Consider the following 15,184-nt stretch of genomic DNA (forward strand, 5'->3'; position numbering starts at 1 on the left):
TTTGGCCACACTACGCGGGTGTTCTTGCTTTCTGCTCCCATCAGAATTTGGCTGCCGTAACCCGTGGGAATTGAACCCACTACTGTAGCCTCAGTAGCAGAACGCTACAGCCACTGATTATGTAACTGGCAAATTGATGCTTAATTTGTTGCAGGTACTAATTGAGGATGGTTTGAATGATATATTCGGACCTGTCTTGAATTTTCTAATAAGGTTGATTTGGCAGAAGTCGACTGTATATTTAAAGTGCTGTTTATCTAGCCCATTGCTCGGTGCTCATGCATTGTTTCGCTACACCCGACTTCACATGAGCTCAGGCTTATCAGACAGGGGCCAATGCTTGCTGCTGGGCCGCCCGTTGCAGGGGGACCTGTTTGCTTGGGAAGACTTGGTGCTTCGTGTAGACGTGGGCCACGTGGCTGCCACTGTGGCCGCACTGGTGCCTGGCCACTGGCTGCCACTGGGCGCCAATGGTGCCGACCGTTCTCTGGCGTGTCTGCTCCTGGTCACACTGGCGGGAACCTGCCTGCTGCTGCTGCGTGGATGGCCACCACACAATGACAATAGCGACGAGTGGAGCTTCGTCGACCTTTGGCTTCCTGTGGGGCTCTGCTGCGGCCTCTACCTTCACGCCTGCCTCTCTCAGGGCGCTGTGACCACGCCATCTGCTATCGCTAAGTCCTTTTGGGCAAAGATGTTCCTCTTAAGTTCTGAGGTTGCCTGCAGAGGTCTGTCGCTTTGAGCTGTACTTGCAACTCGGAGAAAGTTTTCGCGGGCACATTCCCAGATTTCTCGCAAAAGCCTATATGCAGAGTTGCATTGCACTTTTCTCATAACCGAAAAAAAAGAGGCCTAGGCTCTTTTTGGTCTTTTCTGGACTACAAATGAGGATAAGACTACGTACAGAGGTTTTCATGTGTGCTTGTAATGTTTAGGCACATGGCACTTTGTCTCACCTGACAGTGGTGGTCAGGTTTCTTTATCTTATGTTCGAAGGGCAACTTATGCTAATCCTCGGACACCCACACTTTCAATAATCATACCCTTTTCAAGGTGCTTGTAAGCAGGACCACGCTGACTAACACTCAGTGCATTTAGAGCAAAAAAAAAAATTGGTTTCAGCAAACTGACTGCTGAACTCCTTCTAGCATCAGTGGTTACCATATCCTTCTGTTCTTTGGCTTGCTTTTCGTGCTGCTCTCCTTGTTCACCATTACGGTGCATACCACTCAGTTTCAGTCCTTCAGAGCTGTGGCCGTTGTCGGGAAACACTGTCCACAATGTGACATTTGTTGCCAATTCTGCTGCTGCATCCTCTCTCCGATGATAGTGCGCCTTGTTTTGATTGGCTCAGGCTGAATGAGATTAGCCAGCTTAAAGAATTTTGGGTTGTGCTACCGGCATTGTCTTCCATGTGGGCATCCATTCCATGTTCAGCCAAATGAGACAGCTTTTGTGTCGATAGGCAGCCCTGTTTGGTTTCAGGTGCCGTACGAATTCTTAAGATACCTAGTTGCAGTACAGTAAAAAAGGCAGCACCAATCATTGTGATGCGTTTTCCACTTTCTGTCCTTTACGTTGCTGTTGCAGTGATGTAGTGGAATTCCGTTGATATGTTTTTCACCTTTGCAGTTTTCCTGCTATGTCGCATTTTCGCAGTTCCGACTTAAAGTCCAATGACTCCTATGTATTATGTCCCCACTTAATATGTTGCCTTTCTGTACTGTTCCCACATGTTAAGTTGTATTTGAATGTAGCAGTCAGGTAAATTTAACTGTGCAGAGGCACATTTGGAAGTATAAAGTGCCGGAAGAACGCGGTCGTCAGTCCCGATAAGCGCGATGCAGTTGTAGGAGTTGTACTTCTTTTTGGCTGCCTAAAGTTATCTTAGCTGCAATACAGCCGTGTTAAGCTGGAAAGCATATTGAGAGTGGAAAGGGGCCACTGTAACGTTACATAAAACGTGTCCCTTAATTATACATGTGCACAGAGCCTTTCCTGACATTGCTATAGCAGTTTGGGATCTTCTTTGCTGTTATGTTATCCCGGCTGTTACGCGATTTTTTTTTTCCAGCAGTTCCTTGAAAAACGTATCAATGGGGTTTTACTGTATTATGAAAACAAGTCATTTCCTTTTTTCATAGTGTGGTATGTTCTAATGATGCCACACTAGTATTCAGTTTAAAGCAGCGCTTGTTGATGCCCAGCTACATTGCCATCATCTGGACCTCATGCAAAATTTTGAGGCCATATTGGATTGGTTCACAGTATCAGCCTGTGAAATGTAACGCTGTGTGTAGTTGTCTAGTCTGTTGCCTGCATGCTTTATGGATTCGATGCTGCGTCTTACTCAGATCCTTCAGACCAAGTGCTCGAAACAGTTCTAGTCTATCTACACTGCCGCTTTCATCAGTAGCCTACAAGCAATGTCTGCTCTGCACCTTAGGTCAACTTTTGTACTTCTGCTGATATTGCTTAACTGAGCCTGTAAATACTACGTGATTCGATGCGGTTTCCTACTCGGACGCTAAGACCAAATGCTCGAAAGGGCTCTATCACTTTTGTCAGTAGCCTGCAAGCAGTGTCATCTGCTCTTTCCAAAGGCCCTGCTCTGTACCATAGCTTTTTTACTTCTACTGATTTCGCTGAAGTGAGGCTGTAAATATAATGTGGTGGCTATCTTTTACTGCCTCTATATTTTTTACTTGGCCTTAACTTACAAGTACTAATTCCGACCATATTTTTATATAAGCTTTTCAGTGCTTCCTTTCTAAATTAGTTTAGGAGTCACTGAGCAAATGGAGTCACACTGAACAAAGCTATTGTATGCAGACTTTCTGAGCGATACGTACTTATTTATAGTTCATTGAAATTTCTTATAGTAATCGTAAAAACTACTCTGAAAAAGCTGCATCAAAGGGTGAATGAAAGACATATCTAGATTTACAAACCAAACTCATTGATTGTTTGCCGCATTGCAACTCAATGCTGCTACTTAAATGTACGCCAATTTTGTTATGTTTTCTCAGACTGAGGATCCAAGTGAAGCCATAGGCACTTTCATTGTTCTGACCCTGCTAGCTGACATTTCGAGATGGGTGGCAATTTAATGGTTCTGGGACACTGTTTTTGAGCACTCAAACATTCATAGCTCATGAACCCAGGCTCACACTCTTAAAATGGACTGAACATAATTGGTCTATTCTAAACAGTAAGCACAGGCAGTTCTGCTTTTTACGTTCCTTAATTTTTTTCCACATGGCAGTTATGTTGCAATACACTGCGAAGTGTACATTCATGTGTTATGCTATAATAGTCACCCCACTAGTATTTTTTGTAATAAGTGCTGCATTTGTTTGTGTCACACTTGAAGAAACTGGCTTACGAAGAGGCTTTAGCTCAGATATATTCAGATATAAATGCTGTCATCAGATGACCACTGAATTGATCTGAATTATGTTTTGTTTGTTTTTTTGTTTGCTTGTTTTGTTTTCATTTAAGAGAAATCTAAATTCTATTAGCTCTTGGAAACACAATTTCTTTTATGGCCTTAAATGTTTTGCAAATATTGGCATAAGTTAGAAACTATCAAGAAAAAATTCAATCGCCAAGTTTACGATTCTATAGCCCTGCACCAAACACAGATATCACCGTTCTGTAAACTATATCTGTTAGATTGCCTAAAACGTACAAATGTGATGTATTAATTCACAACATATGTAAAATAATTGCATTGGTTATAATTTTTATTGTCAGATTTGCAAATTATTTGTACTATTCGGAGCATTTTATAACAAGTTTTGGCCTCTTAAGATATCTGAATAAATGCAGTTTCCAGTGTGTGTGTGTGTTTTTTTTTTTTTTTTGGCAAAGTAACAGCGTTGTAAATGTTATGCTTGTTGATTTCTCCCTGATTTTCAGATTTTGGCAGATTATGTCAAAAGGCTTGATGGCATGCATCATAAATTTGCTTACAACAGTCAGTAAACCTCTTGTTTTTTTCTTTTATATGCAACAAACCTCATTAAAATTAGTTCAATGAATACTTATGCTTATATCCCTTCCCACGTATTTAGATAGGACCTTGCAAGATTAAGGTTCCTCTTAAATTAGAAATGTCAGCCACATCGGTGCAAGGTAGGCAGCACAAACTTGATCGGCTGAAGTGGGCAGCATATCTGGCCCAACCAACCTAGCATATCCATATATTGTCGTAATGATTGTCGTGAATTCAAACTTATAAGCACTGGAGCTACTAAGCACTCATAAAAGCCCCTGTTAGGGCAGCACTTTTAATTTCCAGGCACAACCCACAGAGCAATGCTGCACTTGGGCAAGTTGCTGTTGACGTAATTATAGCCAGTGCATTGTGCAAATGTGACAATGAAATGGGAAGGAAGCACCCTGCATAGGTGCTTATTCCAGCACCCTCATTTTTTTTTTTTTTTTTTTTTTTGTCTGTCATGTCGGAACCTTTAAAACCCTGAAGTGGCCCACGTACAGGATGTCCCACATGAGTGGTTCGCAGAAGTGCAACTAAGCTTTGAGCAATAATACTCTTGTACTAAGCGAAGACGAAACTGTTGCATTGTTGTATGTATTTATATTCTTAGTACTTAAGGCTCATTAGACAACTTTTTTTCTTTTTTTTTATGTAGCTAAGATGTCAGAAAAAGGTGAGCGAGGAAGTTGGAAATCGTCATGCAGAGACAATTTATTTTGGAGGCGTTTGCAAAGCATTAAAGGAAACTTAAGAATCTTAAATATACCTTGTGCTGAGCTTTATGGGCACTTTTCATAACCCATCACTGCAGTGTGCCCCAGTTGACTCAAACTTCTTATTCCTACAAATGCTTCACTCGTTTTGTTCAGATTTTAAAATGGAAATAAAGGTTCAGCTCAGCGCTTCCTTGGTGTTCAACAACCATCAGACTCAAAGTTTCTATGTATCTACGATCGTTGATTAAATAGGTGGTCATCATGCACGTTGAAGTTATCCTCCAACACAGACTTTGTCGCTTATGCATTGCGCAATCCTTTTTTGCAAACTGCAGGTGCCATTTGGTATATCTTTCTTGTTCAAAAAAATGTGCAAGGAGGAGTTGCAAGAGTTGTCTCCCCCAGTGTTAATTGAGTCTAAACATGAGCATTTTCACATTGTATTCAGTGCATCACAATGAAATTTTTTTTTAATCACTAGATTTGAGAAAGTATGTGAGAATATGTGAAGGGAATGTGTGAAACTAATTAGTGGGAGCCTTAAAAAGTAACAGCGCAAAAGCTTTATTAGTGGATTTAAGCACAAAACTCTCTTCAGCTGCTTATCAAAAGCTTCATTTCGCTATCGGCCAAGTATGGGTGTCCAGCTGCTGTGGTCATTTAGGTTCAAACAGTTTTGGTCCTCTTTGGCATTGAAGGAATTTGACATCTCAACATTGTCTCCCTTACTTGTTGCAGCAGTTGCCCGGTGCATTATTTTATGCACGAATTCGATGCGTTCTCCGAAACTTGATTCTTCTGAAGCATTATAGCTGAAGTGTACTTGAAAGGCCTTGCCTTGGCTCACAAGTTGGCATGGGTATCCAAGTTGCATATGCTTTCCTTAAGAGCTGTTTGAATCCCAATGAGTGATGTGTGAAGCTATTATTGTATGATCCCTCTAGTCCTGACTGTTAATAGCAAATCTATCGAAAACCCCTTTTGCCATTTCATATCGGGGCATTATATGATAATAACAAACGCCTCCATTTTTCTCTGTGGTTTAGCATGTTTGCCATGAAAGAGTACATGCATAACGTGATATTCGCACTGTATCTATTGAAGCTGTGTAACCAATGACGCAGATGTTCGCATTTTTTCACTTTGCGCTGCTACCGCCTTCAGGAAAGGCAGGTGTTGCTTCTGGTCAGAGTGTTTTAGCGGTTGTTTCAGCCCCCCCTTGGGCATTGCTCGCATTTTGTGCCTAATGTTGAGGCCCTTGAGGCTTGGCTTAGCGCTGTACGCCGTTTCCCCATCACGGACGTACTTGTTTGGAAAATCTCTTTATTTTTGTGCCTGCTGCTGGTGTGGGCAAGGTGTGGGTGACTTGTGTGTGATAATGGTTTCTGGAAACAAGACAACGGAGCCAGGGATGTGATTGTGTTGGGCAAGCTTAGAGAAGCCCTTGATGGGCACAGTTTTTCACCCACATTCATAGTTCCGAGGTAATCCTGCTGTTACTTAACATTCCGGGCCTAGTGAGCAGCTTGTCACACCTTCCTTCTGAAGCATGGATGTGTCTTTTTCACACCTGCGTGCATTCTGAGGGGTGCAAGCCTGACACCGTAATGAACAAAGTATATACATTGTCCGACTGTTTCTGTGTATTGTTCTGTCGTAATGCTGTGTGTGTTTTAGGTAAACTTGACAGGCAGCTGGTGTTTGTTTTCTGGTTCTGGAAGCTTGCATGTGAGAAGGCTCCTCCAGTGAGAGCTTAACTTGAGTTGTGAACACTGATAGCCCTTGTTTCATTTGTTTTGTCACGTTCGTTCGCTCACATCGAGAGGTCTGTGTATAAACGGCAAGGACACAAGTAGTATTTTACTGTGGAAGGCCTGCTCACTAGAGGTCATTGAGCATGAAAGGCAACGAAAAAGATGTGTACACATGGCAACAGACACTGTACTCCGAAACGCCTTCTATCTGTTGAAAGCTAACGTATCTCATAGTTTAATGCAGTGTTGTGCATTCTGTCTTCAACAATTAACTGTGTGTTTTCAAAGTGCTGCTACTAGTCAAGATGCATTTTTATTTTTATTGAAGAACTTATAGACTTGAAACCTTGATTTCCGGTGCTTTTTGATATGTTTTGTACCTGCAGTTTAGTGCATCATTTGGTGTGCATTTTTTATGGTTTGTGTTTTTTTGTGTCCCTGAAAAAATATGGAAGCTGTATAGGTTTAATTTACAACAGCATAAGTTTGTATAAGTTTAGTCATTATTGTTGATTATTTTTCCCAGAGAGGTCTCTGGTGCCTCTGTTCCACTGAAATGGTCTGGTGACTGTTTTCATATCCTTTGTAGTATTGGTTCTACTTGTCCTTGCTTTTGCTCTAGAATTTTGTTTGCAGTATTTTTCTGTATTAGAGCCGGTGAAGTATTTTGTGGCTGACTGCTGATTCTGCTTCCTATGCATTACTACTCTGTCAAATGGTTCTCAGCCACCTGTTGGTTGCTCACCTCGTGTGGACTCGTCTGTGTTTCTAAGGGTCACGTGCTTGTGTCCGAAGGAGTGCTCAGGGAAATTCCCTGTGTGCATTGTTTGTTGAACAGTGATGCTATCGAAAACCAGTACCTCGTGTCTACAGGTTTACCAAAGGTGCTCTGGCTTTATGGCAGTTGGATGACGAAAGTAGGAATACTGAACTTGCAAAAATGTACAGTGACTTGAATGTTAATTCCGACAACTTTGAAAGGTTTTGTGCTTGTGGCTTCTTTTTCACTGAAATCTAATAGCATTGCATTTTCGGTCTGCATCACCAAAACACTTAGTGTTATTGCTTACCTTAAAAAATATTTTTGAAAATCTCTGCTGTATGTGCACCTTTTCATAGGAAAAACAAGCCACTTCAAGGACATGAACTGGCTTCACTGCCTGTCCAACTACTATGAAAAGTCAAAATTAACCAAACCAACAGCGATGTTTGGAAGGGAAATTCAAGTGAAAACATACACCAGTAAGCACAAAACTTTTTAAAGTTGTAATAAAAAATGGAAGTCACTATGAGGCAAGTTTTGCGAGGAGAGGCACGTATGTGTAATAGTTTGAAAAATGATTTCACAATATATTCAGCACTGTGCTCCATATAGAAGATGCAATCATTTCTTCTGTTCCGTGCATCAAAGCGTACCTTACCTACTCGAAATGATAGAGAAAGTCACCTTAATCGAAATGATAGAGTAAGATTTGCATAAAGCCAGCCTTTCAGTGTCGTGCATACGGCATACTTACGCAGTAGGGTGTGCAGGTTGGCGATGAAGTGAGGACATGATGAAGGAAAAAGAAACAAGTGCGAACTGGTCAAACAGCCTATCTATGGCACTCTTAAATAAACTGTACACCCTGTACAGCTTAATATTGCCCAACAGTAGTCATTCATCTCACACGTGCTGATCTTTAACACTCCGCACTTGGTACTTTCCTGGTAGGAATGCCATGCACTTCTCAGTGGCCCATTGTGTTCCCGACAGGAAATTACTGGGCGCACACCAGTAAAACAAGGAAATGCACACGTCAGTAATGATTATTGTTATTGTTGGGAAGAAATGACATGCTAAAGGCGTGTGCAATTTTTAAGAGTGTACTGTGATTTGTACTTCTGGGCCTGGGTGCATGTGTACTCAGACTCTTGGGGCATGCTTCGCTGTGGTCGCTCATGTATCTGCTAAACCATTCTACTTAAAACCCACAACTAGAGTTGCATGATGCATTTCATTTGCTTTAGTCCTGAAGTCTCACCTCTTGTTGCATTCAAGCAAATACGGTATTTGAAACTCCAGCGAAGTGTTGGTAAGGCTAATCTGTCACTGCTGATTGAGCATTCGGCATAAAACCTTGTTGCCAGTGTGCCGGGTGGCAGTGTATTCTAGATGCCCTGGAACATTCACGCCTGTCTTTATGTAACTGGCTTCATATAGCCTGCATGTTTGGACTGTGCCTGTCCTCGTTGCTGGAACGAGGGCTTTTGCCCAGCAGAAGTGCCTGTACTGAATTCCTTGCCTTTGGGGGAAATTTATGTTGGATTAAGAAGTGGCCACAACCACTGCACAAGTTGTGCATTCTCCACAGCCCAGAACACCTCATGCACTGCTCACGCTGCTTCCTTGTGTACACTGCAAAAAGGCAGCAGTCAGTGTAATGCAGCCAGATGCACATGCTGGCCTTGTGCCATGAAATGTCCCGAACAGCTCAGTACCAAAGCTCCACCCCGCAAGGCTCGCTTTTGTTTGACGACAGTGATTATTATTGCAGTATAAGGGCAAGGTGCGCTAGTCTATGCGATTATAATTGTTGAGAATACTAGTTGTGAACCTATGCCCTCAAAATGTAGACATGCTGGCAAGAGGCGGTGGGGGGTGAAGGAAGGAAGAGAAATGCACCAAGAGGAAATTGGAAGGAAACAGGAGCAGTGTAGAGTGGAATACACCATGAGGCTCAAATGCAGGTCTTAGAAAGCGTTCAATGTAAAACAACAAAAAAAAAGACAAAAAAAAACTTATAAGTGCACCTTTTCAGTGTCCGGCAGGCTTTTTTTTTTAATGTTGTAAGGGGAAGGAGTGCGTGAAGACAAAGAAAAGAAGGGAGTGAAGGGGCCGTATTCTGAAACGTTCCACTTCGGCGAAATTTCTTTTTCGCTTTCAGGCGCGCCTGTTTTAGCAAAAAAGGATGAGCTGATTGGCTGGTTGAGCCCGACGTCATTAAATTTTGCTCAACCAGCCATTCAGCGCGCGCCTGAAAGCGAAAAAAGAAATTTCGCCGAAGTGGAACGTTTCAGAATACGGCCCAAGGTAGATCAGCGACTGAAATGGGCAGGAGCATTTTTATGACAGCAGGTGAGGTTATGTTAGGTGGAGTGGTGGTGAGCTTATGTATTCAGTGGCTGTGGTGAGTGCACAAGAACTGCACATCCTCAGTCGTTGCCCTGTGCAAGGTTGCATGGACATTTTGGGTCCACTTTGAGGTGCCCACAGAAGTGATGACGAAGCCAGATCTATTTTCGCTTTCTTTTTCTGCAAAGAGAAGTGTGTGGATAGGTCTTCTGGCGTGTCTGATGAAACTGTTAAGTCCTTTGAAATGTAAGCACTCTTGTTCCAGCTAATTATTTTGTTAGCATTCTAGAGAATATGCGCAGTGTGACTATATATATATATATATATATTTCTTTTTCACTGTAACCAGAAGGACAGTCTTCTCTCCTGTATTTTCATGCTGTTGTGTGCTTGCATGTATGAGGAACGCTAGAAAAGTAGTCTAGTAATTTCAGTGTGTGAAATCAAACTGTGCTACAGACCTGTTACTCATGGACATATATTTCTCTGAAATAAAGATACTTATGTAACTTCATTTATGTGTTTGAGCACAAATATTTCACGCATTTAGGGTCACTGGGAGTCAGCAAAGCAGCATGATCTGCAAGCTATACTGCTGGTTCCAAGTGTGCGTGAATACTGGGGCCATATTTTTTAACACTCTATTTCATTCTCCATTCTTTATTTCTTATCATCCACTGTGCTCAGTTGTCAACCTCGGCGATAACGGTGCCACAATGACGTTTAAGCCAAGTACAGAGGCTTAAACCATTGATATTGTTTCTTACCACTTACAGACTTTACTCGTCTGCCTGACTGACACATACATAAAGATGAAACAGTAGCATGGAATAAACAACGAGGAGACAAGTACACAGGACTGGCACTTATTGTTGTTGCCCTAATTTACTCCGCACTAATGTTTTACCCCTTTTTCATTATGAACCAACTCGCCCAAGAAAAATGTTTTGATGACATGAAGGTCATCAGGTTTGCTTTTCTGCATCTGCTGGCAGTGCAGTATTAGTGCACAAATGTCCATGTTCTACTAATGCTTCCTGTGGTATAAGACGCCCATTCAGACACCTCACAACCAGGCCCGTAACCAGGGTGGGGGGGGGCGGGACCCTAGGGGCAGGCCCGCCGCCCCCCTCCCTCCCCTCTCCCTTCCCTGAAATTTTAGCAACACTGTTACTCAAAGTGAGTGTCACATATAGTGAGTAACACTGTTTTAATTTTAGTAATGGAATTTATTGAGACGAATAGTCCATATAAAAATAAATACTATTAGGAAGATTCATCCCATAACTAAAAATATAAAACTATTAATAAAATAGTATTTAAAAAGTCACATAATCTGCATACAGCGATTTTTACCGAAAGTAATTACTGAAAAATAGATGCTTTCCTCAAATAGTCAAGTCCTGCAGCAAGTGCCCCCCCCCCCCCCCCCCCCTGAAAAAAAAATTCCTGGCTACGGGCCTGCGCACAACCATGTCGAGCCAACAGATATTGAAGCCAAGGAAAGCATAGGGAAAGTTATTTGTAGTTTTAATTGAAATGTAGAAGTAATAAATTAAAGGGAAATGAAAGCAGTCAAAAAAACAACTTGCCGCAGATGGGATTTGAACCCACAACCTTCGCATTATGTGAAGATTATGGGTTCACTTACTACCAATGGCCACCACCACCGCCGCTCAATTACTACCTATCGTACTGCGGTTATGTAGGAGCCCACGACTGCACAGTGGTTTCCCATTGATCTAGAATGACCCAACATAGTGAACTGTGTGCTGAAAATTAGCGAGAGTGGCTTTGAAATGCTGCATGTCCTGTCGACACAAGACATTGGTAACATATCAGTGCCAGCCCTTACAAGCCAGAGAAGAGGAAAGCAGCTTAGCTGTGCATGTGGAAGCATTGATAGGGTAATTACTTTCTTAATGGGTATGTGAAAAAGGTCTATAGCACTGATACTGATGCCTAAATTTTTCTTTGGGGTAAATCCAACAACACCTTCACTTACCACTTCATCAGCTGGACTGCCAGTTTCAGCTAGAAATATGTTGAAATACTGGGGGGAACAGGGGGGGCATGGCTGGGTGTTTCCAGGAAGTGTTTATGGTATGGGATATGCTCCAAATTTTGAATATTTAGGTGTACCTGGTAATCTATAGAACTTATGCTTTATGTTTTCTGTGAGGAGTGTACCGGTTTGGGTTTTGTTTTGAATACTGCTTGGCATCTGGTTAGTATTCTGGATGGACTTGGGAGAGTGGTATAGTTGTCTTATAGCTTTTCTAGAGTTATGTTCTTTGTAAATATAGGTCATAGGCTGTTAGCCAAAAGATTGAGGGATCCGGGTAATTGTATTCTCGGGCCATCACACTTGCTTTGGAATTGCTGTCAATCATCTGATGTCCAGGCACCCATTTGAAAGTAACCCTTACTTTGGCATTTGAGTTCCTATGGTCTTTGAGGATGGCTTTAATACCCACCGGTACTGTACTGTTCGCATGTTTGCATATGGCATCTTGGTTATCAGTGAGTGTCGTTGAGTAAGTGTTGTGCTGTGGTGTAGTATTATACACTGTTTTGCCTCGCTCTTTACGTCCACTCTTTTTGCCTTGTTCCAAGGATGGTGACGACACTAACAACGAACAGTAGAATGAAGCAACACCAAATCGTCCAACTTTCAATACCACTGCAGCATTAGTAATTGCCTTTATTGAAGCCTATTTCGATCGCTGTTGCTGGCTCAAGTATATGAAATATATGAGTAAATAGCACCACTTCACTTTGTAAAAGGCGTGACTTGTTTGAGACACTGGTGGATCACCTTTGCCAAAAGAGGTACCAACATACAATTATTATGTGCCACAGATACGCAAAAAGTATGCAGAGCTTTTTATATTGTTTCGTGAGCAATAATGTTCTTAACACATTTCTTAACGTACGTTTCTTTCACAAAGTAATAAAAAACAGTAGTTGAAGTTTAGTGTCGTCATCCATGTGTTTTCTTTTCGCCTGTTAGTTCTTGTGTTGTGCTAGGACAGTGCAACGCAACCAGACGTATATGAACTTGATACAACTGCTGAAATATAAATATGGTCGACCCAGCATTAAACACACGTGGGATCAAAACAACAAGGGGCACACAGTCTATCTACTGTCCAGAAAGTAATAACATGATGTGGTCCCCCTGCCCTCCGAGCATTAAGTGCTGACTGGTGCACTGTTACTGTCTTCCAGGAGGCCACCTGCTCGGCCCCAGACGTGCTCGAAGAGCGAGGCCTGGTGCGTGTTGCAGTCACCGTACAGGAGCTGTTCCGGGTCGCCAGTCGCAACAAGCACTGACCCTTCTAGTCATAGCAGTGCGCCATCAACCCACCTCCTGTGAACATTGTGTAAGCCAGTCTCAGACGTAACAAGAAAAAAAGATTGAGGAAAGCACAGACAGAGCAGCGCAGCAATTAACAGTGCATGTCAAAACGGTGTGTGCAGTTACCAGCATTGTGATATGAAGTTATATACCGAATGCTTACGTAGGAGTGCTATATGTACAGAACTCTTCTAGCTAGATTGCCGATACGTTCGGTGCTGACATTTCGTGCAGAGATGGCCTTTCATGGTGCATGCAGTTTAATATGAGCTTGTTCTGCACTTCTCATTTACGTTGCCCAGAATAAACTAGAAATCTGCATCACCCGGTCAAGAAAGTGCCAGTTTTGCTGCAGCTTGGTGGTGCCATCAGTGGTGGTGCCATCTGTTGTCCAGGCGAAATGAAATGCACACTTTGTTTCTTTGTTGCAATGAGAGGTGGCATGATCATTCTAATTCTGCTTTTTTTTTTTTTTTTTTTGCTACATTACCACAGGCATGTACTAATACTTTATTCTGGACCGTCATGTGATGCACTCAAACATGGTACCAAACTGCATGCACCATAGAATGCTACCTCTCTGCAAGATTTGAACATGAATGACTCAGCAGTTTAGTCAGAAAAGTCACATATTACGAGGTGCTCCTACTTATGCGCATTTGGCAGACTCGTGTCAACATGCAATGAAACAGCCTAACAGCAACACGGTTGCTATGTGTAGTAAAGAGGCTGTTGTGTGTAACGACATGGCTTGTGGCTTTTTTAAAGATTTAGGTGTTTTGCTGCAATTTAAGCTTGGGCAACATTTCTGAAGTGTTTTTTCTTTCTTTTGTTTGTGCAGTATGCTGCTTCTGATATTGAGGGGCACAATTAAGAAACGTGCAACCTTCATTTAATTTTTAAACAGTTCGATTAGGTGCAGCTTCACTACCTTTAATTGAACAAAATTGGCATAGTAAAAGCTGTTGTAAAAGTGGATTTCACTTACCTCTTTACAATGGTCACAAAGTGCCCTACTCATCCAAGTGGTTTTGTGCTACCTTGTTGCTGTGTCGCTTTGTTTCTGGGCTGTGATTAAGTATGCAACTGTGTTGCCAAAGCAATGTACTTAATGGATTACGTTAGGAAAGAGTAGTTTTTGAGGGAAAATTATTTCTCACCCTAGGAGTTCATTCTTATTTATGCAGTGCGTGCACATCAACCCACACACTTGTTTGTACTCATGTACTTACTTTTTAATGAGAGAAAGTGTTCTCGGAGGTCTTTTAGGAGTTTATATTGTACAAATGACCTTTTGGTCATACATAACGACACCCTGCCAAAGGCACCTTGTGGTGCACCTGATGTCATGGCACGTCACATTTACAAATGCTGTGTTAACTGTGGCAAGGCTCATTTATCAAACCCTCACACTGTTTTGCCAGCTGCAAAGCGAGTTTTTGGAAAGTAAGACAGCCAGGTAGAAATTACATATAGTTTTTTTGGTCACTAAGCTTGCCTAGCAAGCTTGCTAGCCATGACTCGGTGTCTGTACATTTCACCACAGGCAGCCATCAGCCACCTGGTGCATATCCCTATCCCAGTTGAACCTTTTCAAGCCAATTATTGATGCTCCTTTCTAAGCCTTTTCTGGAAAGCCAGAGCATGAGCTCTCATTTTATTGGTGTTTTGTGGGCTGTGCCCTGTAGCCTATTGCTGCAAGCTTGATCTCTTCATGCAAGCCTGCCTACAGGCTGATGTACCCAGTGTCTATGCGACGTTACAGTGTTACTTCATACCCTCCATGTTCCTCAATGGCCATGATTTATCGCATCACTCAGCATCAATGAAAGGCATTGCACAGATTGGTGCTAGAAAACTCATTTTGTATTGTCCTGCTACGAGCCTTATTGCCATTATTTCTTGCCAATATTTGCTCTTATGGCAACCCACTAGTGTACCGAGAGCTTTCTGCATCTTTGCAAATGTCTTAGCTGACACCTTCATGCTGTCTGCCAAAACAAAAAGTATTTGAATCCATTCTATACATATTTTCCTCTCGTACCATCTTCTTTTGGCCAGGAGGTCTTGAGCCATTTATTTATGTTCAAACACAGCAGGAGCTGTAGCATTCACTCTAAATGGGCATAAAAGCTCGGTAAACTTGGCTCTCTGTTCACTTAAAATAAATGCTCATTGTCTGTGTGGTACACCATGTTTTAATGTGTTACACTTAGTCATGAATGTCACAAACTG

At 42.1% G+C, this 15,184-nt stretch overlaps 1 protein-coding gene across 3 annotated transcripts in view; it reads left to right on the forward strand.

Moving 5' to 3' along the window:
* Positions 1–14,832, forward strand: part of LOC119441403 (leucine-rich repeat and calponin homology domain-containing protein) — a 118,749-nt gene extending 103,917 nt beyond the window's left edge. For 2 of the 3 annotated variants that reach the window (XM_037706026.2, XM_037706027.2), the window contains one exon: positions 365–10,100. In XM_037706026.2, coding sequence (XP_037561954.1) covers positions 365–742 — 378 coding nt within the window. In that variant the 3' untranslated portion in view covers positions 743–10,100. Of the gene's footprint in view, positions 1–364; positions 10,101–12,819 lie in introns of those variants that run through there. The other variant, XM_037706028.2, reaches the window with a different exon arrangement.
* Positions 14,833–15,184: the final 352 nt, after the last annotated feature.

Source organism: Dermacentor silvarum, chromosome 2 (assembly GCF_013339745.2).
Source record: "Dermacentor silvarum isolate Dsil-2018 chromosome 2, BIME_Dsil_1.4, whole genome shotgun sequence".
Lineage (NCBI taxonomy): Eukaryota > Metazoa > Arthropoda > Arachnida > Ixodida > Ixodidae > Dermacentor > Dermacentor silvarum.